Source organism: Cygnus atratus, chromosome Z (genome assembly GCF_013377495.2).
Source record: "Cygnus atratus isolate AKBS03 ecotype Queensland, Australia chromosome Z, CAtr_DNAZoo_HiC_assembly, whole genome shotgun sequence".
In the NCBI taxonomy this organism is placed as follows: Eukaryota; Metazoa; Chordata; class Aves; order Anseriformes; family Anatidae; genus Cygnus; species Cygnus atratus.
The window spans coordinates 30355867-30372528 of NC_066396.1; the positions used below are offsets into that span (position 1 = coordinate 30355867).

Here is a 16662-nt window from a genome sequence, read left to right on the forward strand (position 1 = left end):
AAGTCAGCATTCTTAATGTAATGACACTTTAATTGCATTTGTTTAATTTTATTAACATAGTGTAGGGGATTTACAACTACTGTGGCATTACAGAAATTCAGATTGCGCTGTAGCATGTTTTCTGGCTGCTTGAAGACTTTTTTCAGAGTCCAAGAGAACTTTTCAGAGAGTCGAATAACAAAACAGACAATTATTTCTTCCCTGATCATATAGAGATGTTGGTCTTAAAAATGTGTAAATATTTGTTACATTACTGTTGAAGGACCTAGTAGCTTTGAGCTGGAAGTGTTTTGTTTCAATCCCATCTTTATAAGAACGCTTGGTAGCTTCAAACATGACAGTTCTCTTGTCTTTTTTTCCTGATCAACTGTAACTTGTATAAGTTCAATTTGCCCAATGCGATGATGAGGTGTTGCTTTGGGGTAGCAGCACCTCATCTACCATGCTACATGGTAGATCCTGAGGAAAAAAACATGAATCAAGTACTAGGATTGCTTAAATAGTGTGTTTGTTATTATAAATTGGGAAGAAACTGCAGCTGAATAGGGTGTCTGTTCTATGAAAACCTGGAGCTGGCTTAGCCAAGAGCCCTAAAGTAAATGAGCTGTGATACCACAGTTACCTTCCTGTCTGCTTGTCCTAGAAAGCAGTTCAGAACTCTGAATTCAGTGCTTATGCTCTGTATACTGTGGATGGGTGGAACTAGGAGCTTCATAACGGAGTACAAATGGTGAACAAGTTGAGTGGGAAACTGACCAGTCTAGCCAGTAGGCAAGTCTAAAAAGAGGGGGAGATATTAGAAATTTTGTGGTTTAATCCTCTAAGAACTGCAGAAGTGAGGATTTGAAAATATCTTCCTTAAGTTTTCCTAAGTCATCACTGTAGAGTAGGTGAATTGCTCACTTCTTTAAAGGAAATAAATTGAGTTAGTCTCCCTATATAAATTGGGTTTACTGATTGCAACCAGAAATCCAACAAAAAAGTAAGAATGTTATTTCAATTCTCTTTTTATTTTCAGGTTGCATATCAACCCTGTACCTCCCAAGACTATCCCTTAATAGTTAGGTTAAGGAAATACATTCTTCACTGTCCCATGTCACAAGTTACATGGGAGCAAAGGAGGAACATGGAATAGGGAAGATGTCTTTGTATAGATGAGGAATATTGGATTCTAATGTGTTGTGCTAGAAAATTTCTTTAATTTCCATTAGCTGGTCACTAATTAAAATGGTAAGTGCTAAGACTAGGGCACAGAATCAAGACTTCCCATGAATTTGAATTTATTGTATTTTTTTTAAGCCATCTACTAGGGGGAAGAGCAGAAAAAAGGTATTAATACATATTTCTCCCTCCAAACCAGTGATTCTTCTGAAACTGTTTCAGGCTGCTGTGTGTATTGTGGAGATATTAGTACTCTCTTACAAGGCGTCAGGATGATGTGTATGTTTCAGAAATGTTATTTTCATGTGTTAATGTCACAAACTGGCACAGCAGCATTATTACAGATAGGCAATCCCAAATTGTATAGAATGTTGTTTCCTGTGTTTTCTGTTTTTTTAAACCCTGGACTTACATCAATATAGTGACATTTCTGATCAAAATTTGTTCTGGCATTTTTTTCTGGCATTTTTTTCAGTCTCATTTTAATACAGTACAAAAACATAGCCATTTTAATTTCCTTTCTAGATAACCAAGAGCTCTGAGCAGGTTTCTTTTGTTTTTTTTCTTATTCTGACCTACACTCAGCAGGAGAAACAAATGGTTATACTGTGACCAGGAGAGCAAAAAGAACATGAAAGTAATGGAAAAAAAACAATGAAATTATTGTTAGGTAATGCACAGTATATAACGTACAGTAAATCATGCTCTAGCATTATTTAAAAATATTTGTAGACAATTCGTTTAAATGAGTTTGAGTTTTCAATAAGCGCTTTTTATGCAGTAGAATTATTTTCTGTTGTCTGATGTTTTTGCAACAGTCTCTCAAATGGAGATTTGAAAAAGTGAATAATGCTGTGGAGATATTAGTTTGTCTTGTGTTTTCTGAAATGTCTATTAGTTATTTCTTCTGAAGTCTGTAATTTTCATCTGTGTTTTCCTTTGAGTTAATCCATTTCACAAGTGGTCCACATGCTTGTCATTCTTATCTTCCAAGTGAGTTATGCTAAAGATTTCATTTCTGACATAAAGGAAAATTAAAGAAAACACTTCTTTTTTGTGTTGTTATACAGATGTCTCTGTGCAACATCCAAACATTCTTAATAAAATCGAACTTGAGTAAAATCCATATTTTTTCCCTGCACTGATTCCTTTTTCTTTGACATGCAGGGTGAAACAGTTGTGTTTTACTGTAATGAAGTAGCTCTCCATTACTACAGGGAGAGAAAAAATAAATTCGTCTAACAGAAGCTGTGAAGGAAACAGTTCCTTAAAGGTTTTTTACATTTTGCATCTGAGTATAAAGCTAATAGTAACCAAAGTTATTACTGTGCATTGCTATTTTCAGCCTTGCTTTCGGAATGTTGTTTTTTCGTATCATAGTTAACTATCTTAACCATATTTTCCAAGTTAAAGACAGGGCTGAGTGATCATCAGTACTAAACCATTGCCTGTTATTGTCTACCCTGGGGATCTGAGGTATATAGGACAGGGAGCTTACATTGCCACTCTTCATGGATAAACAGTGGATTAATCTTCCGTAAGACTGAGTTTTTATTAAAAACTAGAATAAAAAAATGAAGTTACTAGCTTTAAAGTACACTAAGAAATTCTGTGTAAGCATTTAGTCTTGAAAACAGTAGAAACTATATCAGTGGTGTGTGTATGTTTCAGAAACATAAATTGTTGACTTAGATTTAATAATTACTATAGTTATCATGTTGGCAATACCCTTTAATTGCTGAATTAATATGTATTTGAGATCTTTTCTGAACAATATTCAGCAAGTATGAAGCAATGAACAGTGACTCTTCAACTTTAATCTGTCTCTTAAAAATTTTTAAGAAATATGTCTTCCTGAACTGATAAGATTAAAGTTTAGTTAGCACTAACAGAAATAACATTATTTCTTTTCATTTTTCTGTGTCTTTGCTTGGTATCCGAAAAGTTTCTCTTTGCTTCATAGTGATACAGCATTTAAAATCCATTACGTGTACTTTTGAAGATGACAGGACTTGACCTTAAGATATGAGGAGTCAGACAAACATTAGTGGCTGTTTGGAAATGTAGCTAAGAAGAGGCTGGGCACAAAGTGGGGAAAATATTTTTCCGAAAGCTGTTAACGCTGTGGGTGTAGCGAAGAGATCAGTAACAGAAAGAGTGCACGGTGTTTTCTGTGAGAGTTTCCGTACTTTTTCAGCCTCTTCTCCACGTGTATTTTTTTCCCCTAAGTACTCAGTGTTCTTGGGAGAGAGGAGGGTAGGCTGGAAAACTGAAATGTCATTATTAATAGCTGATCTGAAGCTGCAGTGTAAGTCTGTAACACTTAACCCGGTGAGATGCTGTAGAACGTGTTTCAGTTCAGCTTGACAGTGGTTCTTACCTCTGTATGGAAAGTGATGGAGTGTTTTGCAATATGAGAGAGTGTGCTGAAGGTGTTACATGACCTGGCTAAGGATACTGAGAGGGAATGTTTTTTTCACTGACAGTGATCTGAGACAGAGCTTGGGAGTTTGTTCAGTGTTCTGTGCAGTAGATGAAGCATCCAGTTAGATTCATTTCACCATTCTTTGACTGATATCCAAGACAGGTTCATATGTTTAATAAGTCTCAGTTTTCTAACAAATGGTATTTGGAACCAAGGAAAGTCATTACTGGAGCATTACTGGAAACTACGGCTTCCAATGATACTGTGAAGGCAATCTCCTGTTCCTTGTCCTTTAACTGTGAGAAGAGGGACAGTAGCAACAGTGGGAAGAAATGGAGGACCAGGGAGTAGATGCTACCACGTTACCCCAAAAAAGACAATAGTGAAAAGCACTAGCTTGTGTTGAATCACAGAATGGTTTGGGTTAGAAGGGACCTTGAAGATCATCTAATCCTACCCTCCTTGCCATGGTGGGACACCTCCCACCAGACCAGGCTGCTCAAAGCCTCGTCCAGCCTGACCTTGAACACCCCCAGGGATGTGGCACCCACAGCTTCTCTGGGCAGCCTGTGCCAGCGCCTCACCACCCTCTGAGTGAATAATTTCTTCTGAATGTCTTATCTAAGTCTACCCTCTTCTAGTTTAAAACAACTCCCTTTAGTCCTATTGCTACAGTCTTTGATGCAGAGTCCCTCCTCAGCTTTCCTGTAGGTCCCCTTTAGGTACTGGAAAGCCACTTTTCCCGGAGCCTTCTCTTCTCCAGGCTGAACAACCCCATCTCCCTCAGCCTGTCTTCACAGGAGAGGTGCTCCAGCCCCTTGGTCATTGTGGCCCTCCTCTGGACTTGTTCTAATATGTCCATGTCCTTCTTAATGAATTACTGATTGATAATTTTAGATTCACTAAATAAATACGTGTAGTCCAGTTAAATCACATGCCCTGTTTTATCATTTCAAGAGACTTGTTGAGACCTCAGTTGTCAAGTTTTGTCTTTTAGACTACTGATAAGTACCTAAGTCTATGGGTACAAACAGAAACATGTAGCTCTCTGTTACCACAAAAAGGCAGTAAATCATACTTTTGGAAGAACAACACTTAAGAATAATTCCAGTCCATTAAAGACCTGAAAAGTAAAGAAGAGACTTTACTTTGTGCTTTTTTTGTTAGACATAAACACTATCTGTTTGGTTTTACTTTATAGTTGTGTATTTAATGACATAGCTATACAAGTTATACGTAGCTATTTGTCTCCACTGGTGTGTGAAAGATACAAACATACTTTTAGATTATTACGTATACACTGATGCATGTGTTTTAAGCAGTGGAGAACAGACATAAGTAGGTTGGAAGTATAAATGGAGATAAACAATCAGTTTTGGGAAAACAAGGAAATTCTGTTTAAAACTGCAAGCAGTGAGCAGAGTCAAGTTGAAAGTTTCTTTAATAGCATTTGGAGTGGGTTGTCAGTAGGCATGGGCTTTGTTACACTTGTTCTATTTAAGGCACTGACTTTGGAAAAGTCTTGCTTCTGTGCAGCAGTTTCAGTTGAGATAGTGTAAAATTGTGTGTGGAGGTGCAAATGAGAGCTTGAGATATGCGGTGGTTGTGCAAAGTGAGTCACTTGTTTTTTCGTAGTTGACAGGGAAGATCAATGAAATAGGTGTTCACAATATAGTAAAAAAAAAAAAAGTTGCATGTTCATTTTGAAAGGGCAGGTTTGGACTATGCTAAATATGCATTTTCTCCTTTTCTGAACCGTATTTTTTTGTAAAGAAGAATCAATCTGAAGTCATTGTGACATTAAACTGGAATGAAAGCTGTTAAAGTCAGAAATAAAGCATAATGCACAGATATACGTGTAGTATATCTAATAAGTGCAGTAAATGTGTGAAATGTGCGAAGCTTCTGTGTTTGCTCAGATTCCACTTGTTTTATGTTCTTACTGATTTGTTGCAAATAGCTTATGGAATCTTCTAAAAATAGTTTATTGTTAGAACAGAGTGTTTCCAATCTGTACAATTTCTGAATTTAAAGAGCATTTATTTGTTAGAGTTAAAAAATAATTTGTAATGTTTTACAAAGACAAGTAACCTCTTACTCCTTAGCATTGACAATAAGACAAAATAGTGATGTCTAACGCTCATATGTTTCTGTTGAACTCCTGTGTCTTGTGAAACACAGTAAAAAAACAGAGATTAAACCTGTATGAATTAGATTTATTCTGTTACGTGGTTTTGTTTCATTTAGGAAAGGAAAATGTAGCTTTTTAACTGGCCTGTTATAATAATGAAATATTGTCAATATGCATGATTTAAAAATATTGAATATAAAATATTGAATATAAAATTTCTGAACTGGGTATTATAATATTTAAGCTAGAAATATGCTAAAATATTTTCTCAAAGATAACTTAATCTTTATTTTTTTCTCAGAAAATAGTATATTTTTCCCATATAATTTTTCATTCTTTAATCTTCCTGTTTTCTGTGTTTTGGGGTACTTATTGTGTGTGAAATAATTTTTACTTTAGTAATCATGTCTTTAACCATTTTCTTTATCCCTTTTCTTCATCTGAATTTTAGGTATGCTATTCCTCCAGAGCATGGGAAGCGGCTTGAAAGACTAGCTCAAGGTAATATTTTCAGTATTTCTGTATGTAAGATATTTGAAGGACAAACCTCCAGCAAAATGAAAAACATTTTTCTCTACTAACCTACAGTGTTTTATTACTTCTAAATATTGTGTGACTTTTATCTGTCAGTAGTATGTTTACAAAACGGGAACACTTCTTAGTACTCTGAGGAATTTTAAAGAAACAAAATAAGCCTTTTTCTTAGTACTTTATTTTGTACTGGCATTTTTAGGTTGGTTAAGTTTGTGAAAATAAGACTTGGTATTTTGCCCTTTTTATTCATTAGATGTTCATTGCCGGTATCTTTGCCTCCTTCTGTGCCCTTGCTTTCTTTTGCTTGTCATAGCTTTTCATCAAGAACTTTTGAATTTGTAGCTGATCTTAGCCAAATTTGATTCAAAGAAATGTCAAAGATAGCTGAGTGTCCAGAAGTTTCATGAAAGTTAATGACAGGGTAGAGGATGGAAACCTAGTTAGTACCTCTGGGAAAGAGGAGTCAGACAAAATGTACCAATTCTAAATCTTATTTAGATTATGCCTTAGAACAGGCATAAAAAGGTACTTTAGCCAAAGCACTTACTGGCTTTTGCCCTCCAGAGGTGTGAGGAGCATCATTTGAGAAGGAGCAGAAGATGTTATTGTGGGGATGAGATCTAAGGATGAGGCTAATTTAAAGGAAAATTCTTCTTGCACATAAGCTTATTTTAAAAAAAGCTACAGCTCTCCTTTTATTTCTAGATTAAGAGTGCCTACTTATAAATACAGAAATATTTAGGCATATTTCTTGGTTGGACAGCACATGCCTGCTATTAATGATATTATGTAAGGAATACCATTGAAAGCTCATAACTGGATATTGTGAGTCAGGACTGCTGGGGTTTAACTGGGCACACAGCCGTTTGCTCACTCCCAGCAAGTGGGATGGGGGAGAGAATCAGGAGAAGGTAAAAACTTGTGGGCTGAGGTAAAGACAATTAAAGAGGACAGAAGAAGAAGGAAAAATAATAAAAATAAACTGTTGTGTATATATAAAACAAGTGAGGCACAGTGCAATTTCTGACCACTTGCTAATCAATGCTCAGTCAGTCTCCAAGCAGCAGCCACCCCCTCTCCCCTCCCAGCCAACCCCCCAGTGTTATTGTTCAGCATGGTGTGACATGGTGTGGACTGTCCCTCTGGCCGCTTTGGGTTAGCTGTCCTGGTTCTGTCCCCTCCCTGCTTCTTGTGCACCCGCAGCAGGGCAGTGTGAGAAGCTGAGAAGTTCTTGACTTAGTGCAAGCACTGCTCTGCAGCAACTAAAACATCAATGTGTTATCAGCATTATTTTTCTCCTAAATCCAAAACACAGCACCATTACAGGCCACTATGAAGAAAATTAACTGTCTCAGCTGAAACCAGGGCACAGGGCCGTCATCTGAAAACGTTTGTTCATTTTCTTTTCATATCTGTTTATGTGCGTATATATGCATGATGTTTAAACTAGTCACTGATAACACTAATATGAAATGAATGTATCACTGAGATGTGAAAGTGAAGATGTGAGCTCACACTCATAAAAAAACCAAACAAACAAGCACATTAAAAAGATAGATTTCGACCTGAATAATTACTTATACTGTTCCTAAATCTTCCCATATTTTCAGTTGAGAAAATTGCCACTTTTCTTTCTCCATCCTTTTCTATGACTTGCAAAGCACAGAACTCTTCATATGCATACCTTGAAGCTGTTATTTTCACTGATAAGCAAACTGATGCATGTGATAGACTGGGCAAGTGACATTGACTTATGCTAAGATAGGTTAATAAATATTTGTAAGATTTATAGGAAATGAGCAGGGAGTAAAAGAATAGAGATGTGGCAAAGGTTCAGAGAGGGACAGTGGTGAAAACTTTATATAAAGGACTGTTAAGTTATAAGATTTCATTCTGGAGAACAGTAAAGTAGAGGGAAGCAGGTATGATAAAGACCTATGATTGGCTTGGAAAAGGTGACTAAACAGTGATTGTTCATTAGATCTTCCAGTACAGATGCAGACTCTGAAGGGTCTCAGGAAATTAAAATCCAGTAATAATAATAAAAAAAAATAATGACATGGATTCAGGGGGAGACTGAACTATGCTGGCAAAGAAATCTGCTAGAGGATATGTAGAAACTGCATCTAGCTTTGGAATTCTTTGACACACACCTTGGCTGATTACAAAGGGGAAGCAAAGATTTGATGCTATTATTTGATGCCACTTTTGACATTTGCTGGGAAGATGATCTCAGTGTATGTAGAATTTGCATTTGGTATGTTTTGGCTGCTCTAATGTTTATTATAGAATTTCATATTGACTGCTTATAGCTGTGCAGCATTTTAAAACTAACTATTCATGTTTAAATGTTTTATAATGAGTGTATCCAAAGCTTTTTTTATTCTTTTTTTTTTTTAAATAAAGAGTGGGGAAGAGAGAGAATAGGCCATTTCAGCAACACTTGTTTACTTCTTTCTAAGAATTAACTGAAAGTGAAGGATGGCACTGTTTGGTGCAGGCTGAAAAAAAAAAAAGCTTCAGATTTTTCTTTGACATACCCAGTTTTTCCCTGGATATTAGACTTACCTGTACAGATTTGGAAAGTAAGTTATTTTTCATGGGCATGCTTAGCTATACTGTTTTTTTTTTTTTAAAAAAAAAAAAAACAACAACCAAACAAAAAGAAAAAAACCACAGATTTTCATGGGAATTTATGTTACTTATTGTAAACTTCTATAATATTAGCAGACTGTATACTGAGAGTGCTCAGAGCTCTTAGTGCTGCTAATGGTGTCAATACAATAAGAGGAACAGGACAAAGCATGGGGGAGAAATGGAGATTTCTGAAGCTTCTGTTTGTCAGAAGCTGATAGGATATATGGTGGGGAGACCAGTGTCATAATCTCAGAATGCCTTAGTCAGAGTTGGGTAGTAGGCTAAATAGGACTTCAGGCTCATCCAGTGCAACAGTTCTTAGGACTAGAACTAGTAGAATAATGCAAGACAGGCAGGGGTCAGGCCTGAGGAGCACTGGCATTGGAATACACATACACCTTTTTCCACAGCTGGGAACAGGACCCCAGTTCCTTGATCGTTAGTCATCCTTAGCTTTATTTAGTGAAGCTGCCCAAGCATGTCAAATCAGCCTTTTTCAGGGCACACCTGCATGGAAGTTGTTTACTACTGCTTATAATTAATACTACAAATTATAAAGGTGTGTGATGAATAGAAGTCTACTTTCCTTAATGAATCATGGTAAGTATGATCAAAACTTAATTATTTTTTATTTCAGAACCAGGTTTTGAACAGTGAGTAGCAATTAAAACATAGAATCAGATATTGAACAGTGAAGGTAAAATTTCAGATGTTTTTTATTATTATATTCAGTGGATGAAACTGGATTTGTTTCTGTTGGGAAACTACATGCTCATATTGAGATTTTTACTGTAACAGCAATGTAAGGTATGTGAGTTACTTTTACAGCCAAACATCTCTGAAATTTCCTAAATTTTCAGTGTTTGACTTTAATGTGTTCTACCTTGTTTTTCAGTGAATAGGGTGTTTGTGTGGTATTTTTGGTCCAGCTATTAGCGTAGAATACAATATGGAAGATGTAGTTCTTAAGCATACAGGTGATGAAATTTATACTCATTTTAACATACTTTCACTTATTTGTAAACTTCCATTTCTGATTATACTTACAGAGGTTAAGACTTCTGTGATCTTTTACTTTGCAACAGCTGCCTGCTAAAATACAGTCCAAATTTTACAGTAGGGTAAAATTAGGGTAGGTGTACAGTAGGGTATATTAAGAAGGTGAACATGAAAAGTTAGCTACATGGCTATAATTTACTTACTGTTAAATATTAATGGAACATAACATAAATGAGTCTCAATACTTAATGTTTATTAAAATTTTTCATACTTTTATAGGAGTGCAACATCTGAAGAAAAGTAGCTTATGCAAGAAGGCTAACTGCTGACTAATGCTTACTGAATCAACTGAATGCTCCTATAATAATTAAAATAATAAAATATTACATTAAATGTGGCAGGTTGTCTAAGTCAAAGCAGCAGTTGATACATTAGAATTAAAGGAAGGCTAGAATATTTTCCATTATCTTGTCTGCACATCACAATTATCATACATACCTTTTGTGCATGAATGCTCTCATCTTTGCTTTCCATTGAAATGTTGATTGACTGGCACCTACAAATATTTTATCTGAAAGACATTAGACTTGCATCTAATAAAGGCAACAGTTTGATTTTGCCCTTCAGCTGCTTTCTCATTTATGTAGGATTTTTTTCAATTTTATGTAGACATAAATGTAATAAAAATCTCAAGTGAGCTGTTACTGCAATTTTTATACTTGTTATGTTAATCTGTAATACTGTGGTATTCTTAAGGATTTTTTGTTTCACAAAATGGGTTAGAAAATAAAGAGAATAGCAGCAGCGTGGCAAATCTTAAATGACATTTTGAAGGATTTTCAAATTCTTTTAATGGTTGATTTAATTGCAGAAATTATTTTAGAGAAGAGATGACATCTATCTGATGTTCATTTATGTTACGGAAGAAACTGAAGTAAAATTTGAAACATTCTAAGTATGTAGTGGTTTTAGAAAAAGCTTTGTATGTTATATAGTATTAATTAATCTATTTGATGCAGAAGTCATTACCTGTTACGTATGAAAATGAGTATAAATAATTGTTTAAATGGAATTTGATGTAGAACTTGCATAATTTGTAAGGGTCTTAACATCTGAAAACTGCAGCTGCTGAAGAATTGAAATTTGTCTCAATTGATAGTTAAGTGAGTCAAGTTAAGAAAGTCACATATAAGAGATAATAAACTTAGGTATGTAACATAGTCATCTGGGCATAATAACACTTATATTTCAAAGCACTTTCTTCTTTTGTGTCTTTTGTGCTCTTTGCTTTATATAGCATACAGATTGCCACTGCTTCTTTGTGAGGAATGTTGCCATGCAAGCTTATCCTCTGAAGTTCTTTTATGTACAATACATTAAGTTAAATCAAATTAATTCAAATCATGGCAAATTAATTTTAAGAAGTTATCTTGTTTTTATGTATACTTACCAAAGTAAAATGTAGAAAATAGACCAGAAAACTCAATCTTCCTTTCATATTTGCCTGTGTTCCAAGAGTAGATCTTGTGATCACTGAATTATGGTTGATATTTTGTATGTTCTGAAGTCCTTTAAATGAATATCTACATAAGCAAAAAAATCACTTTAATTTTGAACTTTCTTCCTTAATTACTTAGTTGGGATTAATTTTAACTACCGTAAAGTTAAATTACACTGAAGGTATTTGCGATTCAGGATGTTCTCTTATGTTGCAAATTTTATATTTTTATTTTCAAATAATATTAATAAGCTAAAAATATTACATGCTTAATGTAAAATTTGAGGTGAAGACTTGAGTGTGAAAGTGTAGAAAAAGATAGGAATTATGGCCTCATTCATTCCCTGGTTAGAATTTGATTTGAAAGTTCCCTGTGAATACGATTTTTGTGTGTTTGTTAAATAATGACTTCATTTTCAGCCAGACTATGATATCTTTGATCATATAAGATAATATTTAACCACTTGCCTTGTGGAGTCAATGGAACTACTTGTATGCTTAAGAATTACTAATTTGAGAATAAAAATACCATAATTTGTTCATGTACAATAATAGACAAGCAGTTTAACTGAAATCACTATGAACACATTACTAGTAGCATATGGAAGTATTCCAGTTGTTTTGATAATGCTAATCAACTGGAGGATAAAACCCAACCCACCTCAGTTTTTATGAGAGATAACTGTGGTGATAATATGGTCACCTGATATGAACTATAGCCTTAAGTTGGAAAAAAAAAAAAAAAAAGAAATAAAGCCTTCTGGGTTAACAATGCTCACTGTCCCTCAATAATTAATTGAGCCAGCCTTATTTTGAATTTGTCTTTATCCTTGATCCTTTTCATGGACTCTTTAGTGTGTCTCACTGCAGCAGTGTTGTGTGTGTGTGTGTGAATCTTGTCTTCCTCGGTTACAGCTAGCAATCTGCTTAGTACCCTCTGCTGCCAGCTTCCCATAAAGATGAGAATGGTTTGACTTGTATCTGGAAAATGGATCACAAAACCAGAAGTTGCATAAAGGTGACATTGTCTAGTGAAGTGGAATAGTCTTCACTGGCCTAGCGATAACAGCCAAAACAGTTTTATTAGCATTTATTTATTTTATTTATATCTATTTATATCTATTTATATTTTTTATTTTTATTTATTTATATTTATTGGTTACCTTGTGTAAAATTATCTTATTTTGGTTCACGTTACTTGACAGAGTATGGATGTGGAGTTATCTGAGAGCATGTTTTTGATTCTTAGCACAGTCTGAAGCCTGTGTTTTCACATACTCTTTGCTATTGTTGCTTGTGCTAACTAGATAAAGCTGTTAAAAAGCTTGAGTGGGACCTTCTGTTTGCTGGCTAAATGTACTCTACCTGCAGTGTATGTGTTTGTACCCAAACATTTGTCCACCATATGTTGAATCATGTTCTTATCTTGGAGATCATTCTAATCTGCTCTAGATGTTCAGAATATCAGTTTCTTTAAATCATGGGTTGGAGAATTTTGAACCAGATGGTCTGTTTTCTTGTGGATGAAAATCATTGTGCAACCTATCAGTTTTACCCTAATCTTTGAATACTGATCTTTTGGTTCTTCTGAAGGAATTGTTTTGAATTGTCATTTCGTGTTCTGTATAATCATTTATGAGAGGATGAGTAGGGAAGAGGATGGGTAGAGTACAGATGATGAAATGTAAGTATTGAGAATAGAGATAGAAGAGGTCTACCAGGTCTCAAAAGACTGTGAAACTGGGGTCGCACAAAATAATACCACAAAATAACTGCTTTTGTAGAACTGATATAGAGCTAATGGGTGCTTAATTTCATGTAGTTAATAAAAGCATGAATCTGCTACAGAACTTGAATTCTAGATTGCAGTATTTTTTTTTCTTTTGGTTGTGGGAATTCAGTAGGTATTCAGGATTAATGTGTAAAGCTGTGAATTGGTAATTCTAACATCAACTTAAGTATTTGAGTGATTCCGTTGTGTTCCAGGCATGTCTTGAATTTACCTGCAGTGGATCAAAAATAATTGAAAATTTAACAAAGGAGATAGAAGATTATATGGTGTTTTTATTATTTAAATTGCAATGTTCTGTGAGAAAGCTTATTCCTTTCTGTCTGTGTGTTTAATGTATTTGTGAAGGTCTTGTGAAACTCCCTATGTAATGTCCTCTATTCAATGTGTTAGTAGGTCTTTTTATGTCCTTTAGTGCATTCTCTTGCAGGGTTTGTCTTTGCAGAAGGAGAAGTTGTGTGACCTTATCTTTAGCCTGGGTAGAACAAAAGACCTTCTGATGAACAGTCTTATAATGGGGAGATGCTACCTTACTTTCTTCCTTTGTTCATTGAAGGGGAGCATTTCTGAGAATGAGACTGGAAAATTTGTGTCCAAGCATAGGCTTTGAAAGAGTAAGAAAAATATTTTATAGTGGCATAGAATGTGTTGGCAGCACCTTTGATTTCACTGGGAGGGCTCTGTAATCACAACAAATGTTTTTAAATCCTGTAAATTTCTCTTAATAGATTTAAGTAGTGTAAGTGTACATTACACCTTTGCTCCTTAAGGGAACTTTTTATCCAGTAACTTAGAACAAAAATAATTCCCACAGGACTGGGGAGTATGCTAGAAGAGAAAGTGCAGAGAACATATCAACTGTAATATGCTCATCTTAAGGTAGCTCTGGAATTCTAGGATGGTTAATGGACATAAATGTGAGAATCATATTAGAAACGAAATATGACTGTACATAATAAACTGGAAAACTACTGAGATTTTATCTATTCATAAAAATATTTAGATGGGTAATTGATTGAAAGTTACTTTTCATTTAATAGTGATGTTAGTTGAGTGGTGTTGTTACACTAGGTATGAAACTGTTTTTGTGAATGGCAAAATAATGTTTACTTGAGAGGAGGGATACAACTACTTCTCCAAACACAGTAAATTGATGACAGAGTCATTTTTTACTGGTTAAATGTCCCGTTGCTAATTTCATATCAACTAAACAAATTTTTTACACTGTTAGTTAATTTTTCTCCTGTGTTTTTCTTGAGTGACCTCTTCTTACTGCTTTAATACATTTAGCAGACTTATTTTTCAGCAAAACAATTTATAATGCAGTTTGGAGAAAGTAGAGTGGTGTTCTTGGTTAATATATTAACCAAGAACCTGTGGACAAACATTAAACACCTTGGATAATCCTAGGCAGGATCCTGTATGTTCTTCAGGTGTAAAATATTTTATGCATAAATGAATCAAATGTCTTCTGAATTACTATTAATACTGTTATTAAGGAGACTTTTTCATAATGAATAGTTGATTTTTTATCTTCTCCACTATCAAGTTGATATGCAAGGTAATTGATAAAATATAATATTATTATAATATTTTTTTAATACTTTTTGCTTCACTTTAACTTCTGTCCATGTTTCTGAGGGCATTTCTATGTAGAATAGCAGTACATATGTTGCACGTGTATTCTTTGCACTCAGAAATAAATTTGTTCTTAAATGGCTTTTTTTTGGATTTTCTTATCATAAGAATTTTAGGTTTGTAATGGAAATTAAGATAACTTTGAAGTATCCTTTTTTACCCAATGTCATTAAAATAGATTTTTTGTTGTTGCTTTCAGAAGCATCAGACTAATTAATGTTTCTTCAGTTAAAAATTACAATTTATATTTGCATCCTGTGTGGTTTGAGAGGTCAGTGATGAGGCTTCTTAAAACTAACAGTGAGAACTTAGAATCTCATGACATGGAACCAGTGCTTCTTTCAACTTGTTTGCTCAGTTTTTCTCCTGTGGATCTGTGATAGTTATGGAAAATTCCTTTGTGCCTTAATTCTGCTTTCTGGAAATTAAGAGACATTTTTGATATAAGTACTTTTAAGGGTATTTTATTTTTCAGTAGTAGCCCATGAAGCTTTCTGAAATCTCTTAGGAATAAATGGCATACAGTGGAGTAAACTATTGATGTTAATAAGTCTTGGTAATGATGCAAAATACACTCTCCAGAAGAAAGTGAAATAAATTAATGAAGTTGGACTTCACAAAAATGTTATTTTCGAATGTTGCATGCTTGATACAGTAAAATGACACATTTTCTGTGATTGCTATATGGACAAATTGCAGTTATTTATACTATCTCTCTTGGTGATTCTTGGTAATGATCTAGTGCAAACACTAAAAAAGACTGTAAAGATTAATAATAATATCTTTTTACAAAAATAAAAATAACAGCTTCTAGTCATGGCTGATTGTTAAAGGGAAACAATTTACTCATTACTCTAGTTCTGTTGGTTTGTTAGTGGTAACATTTTGTCAGACTTGAGTGATGTTAGATTTTAACACAGTCAAAAATGGCTTTTTGACAGAAGTCAAAGTGAGGTGAACGTAACTTTGCTCTTGTCAACTAGATTGTATCATTAGTTAATGAACTAAGGGTTAATGGAATGGTGCATAAATAATCATGAAAGTTGAAACCTGAATAACAGTCTTTGTTCATAAAATCAGAACAAGATGTAAAGAAGCAAAAACAACAAAACTAACCTGTCTCCTCTCCTTCCCCCCATTTATTAGATACACCTGTGAACCTTGGGGAATAGTTGAGAATGCTGTTACCATACTACCTGGCCTTTTTAGATAGATTTATTTTTTTTTTACTGTATAGATGATCTGTGCTAGCTAAATGTAATAATTGTAGAATCTTTCTAAATTTTAATAATGTGGCTGATTTTCAGGTGTGCAGGTGTTGGAGTATGAACATGCATGTGGAAAAATATAAAGTATTTCTGGAAAAGGAAAGAAAAGGATGCCCAAATTTACGGATCTGACTTCTGAAAAATCATTTCAGTTCCTTAAAAAACAAAAGCTGAAAATCAGTTAAAAAATGCAGGAGATGAATTTGACTTCTATGCAAGTTTCTCAGCAGCTAACAATGACAGGATAAAAAAAAAAATACAGGAAGTTTGAAGTATTGTTCATTATAAAAAATAAAATATAAAAATGTCTTTGTTATTTTAATTAAAGAATACCCAATTTGGCTTCTCTTGTCTTAATAGGTTTCTTCCCAAGCAGCTCTCAAGGATGTGATGCTTTTCTTCGCCACAAGATGACACTGATTTCTCCCTCCATATTGAAAAAGTACGGAATTCCTTTTGACAAGGTACGTTTGTGTTTATTTTTAAACTGTTCATTCATATGTTGAATTATGTTGTGTTTGTTATAAAGATTGTTCATAGTGAAGGTGAGGCAAAATTATATTTTTTTTAGGCACAGGATCC

At 34.4% G+C, this 16662-nt stretch overlaps 1 protein-coding gene across 9 annotated transcripts in view; it reads left to right on the top strand.

The window, feature by feature from the left end:
- Positions 1-16662, top strand: part of KDM4C (lysine demethylase 4C) — a 296942-nt gene that overhangs the window by 52370 nt on the left and 227910 nt on the right. For all 9 annotated transcript variants that reach the window (XM_035567672.1, XM_035567676.2, XM_035567671.1 and 6 more), the window contains 2 exons: positions 6169-6218; positions 16441-16544. In XM_035567672.1, coding sequence (XP_035423565.1) covers positions 6169-6218; positions 16441-16544 — 154 coding nt within the window. The remainder of the gene's footprint in view (positions 1-6168; positions 6219-16440; positions 16545-16662) is intronic.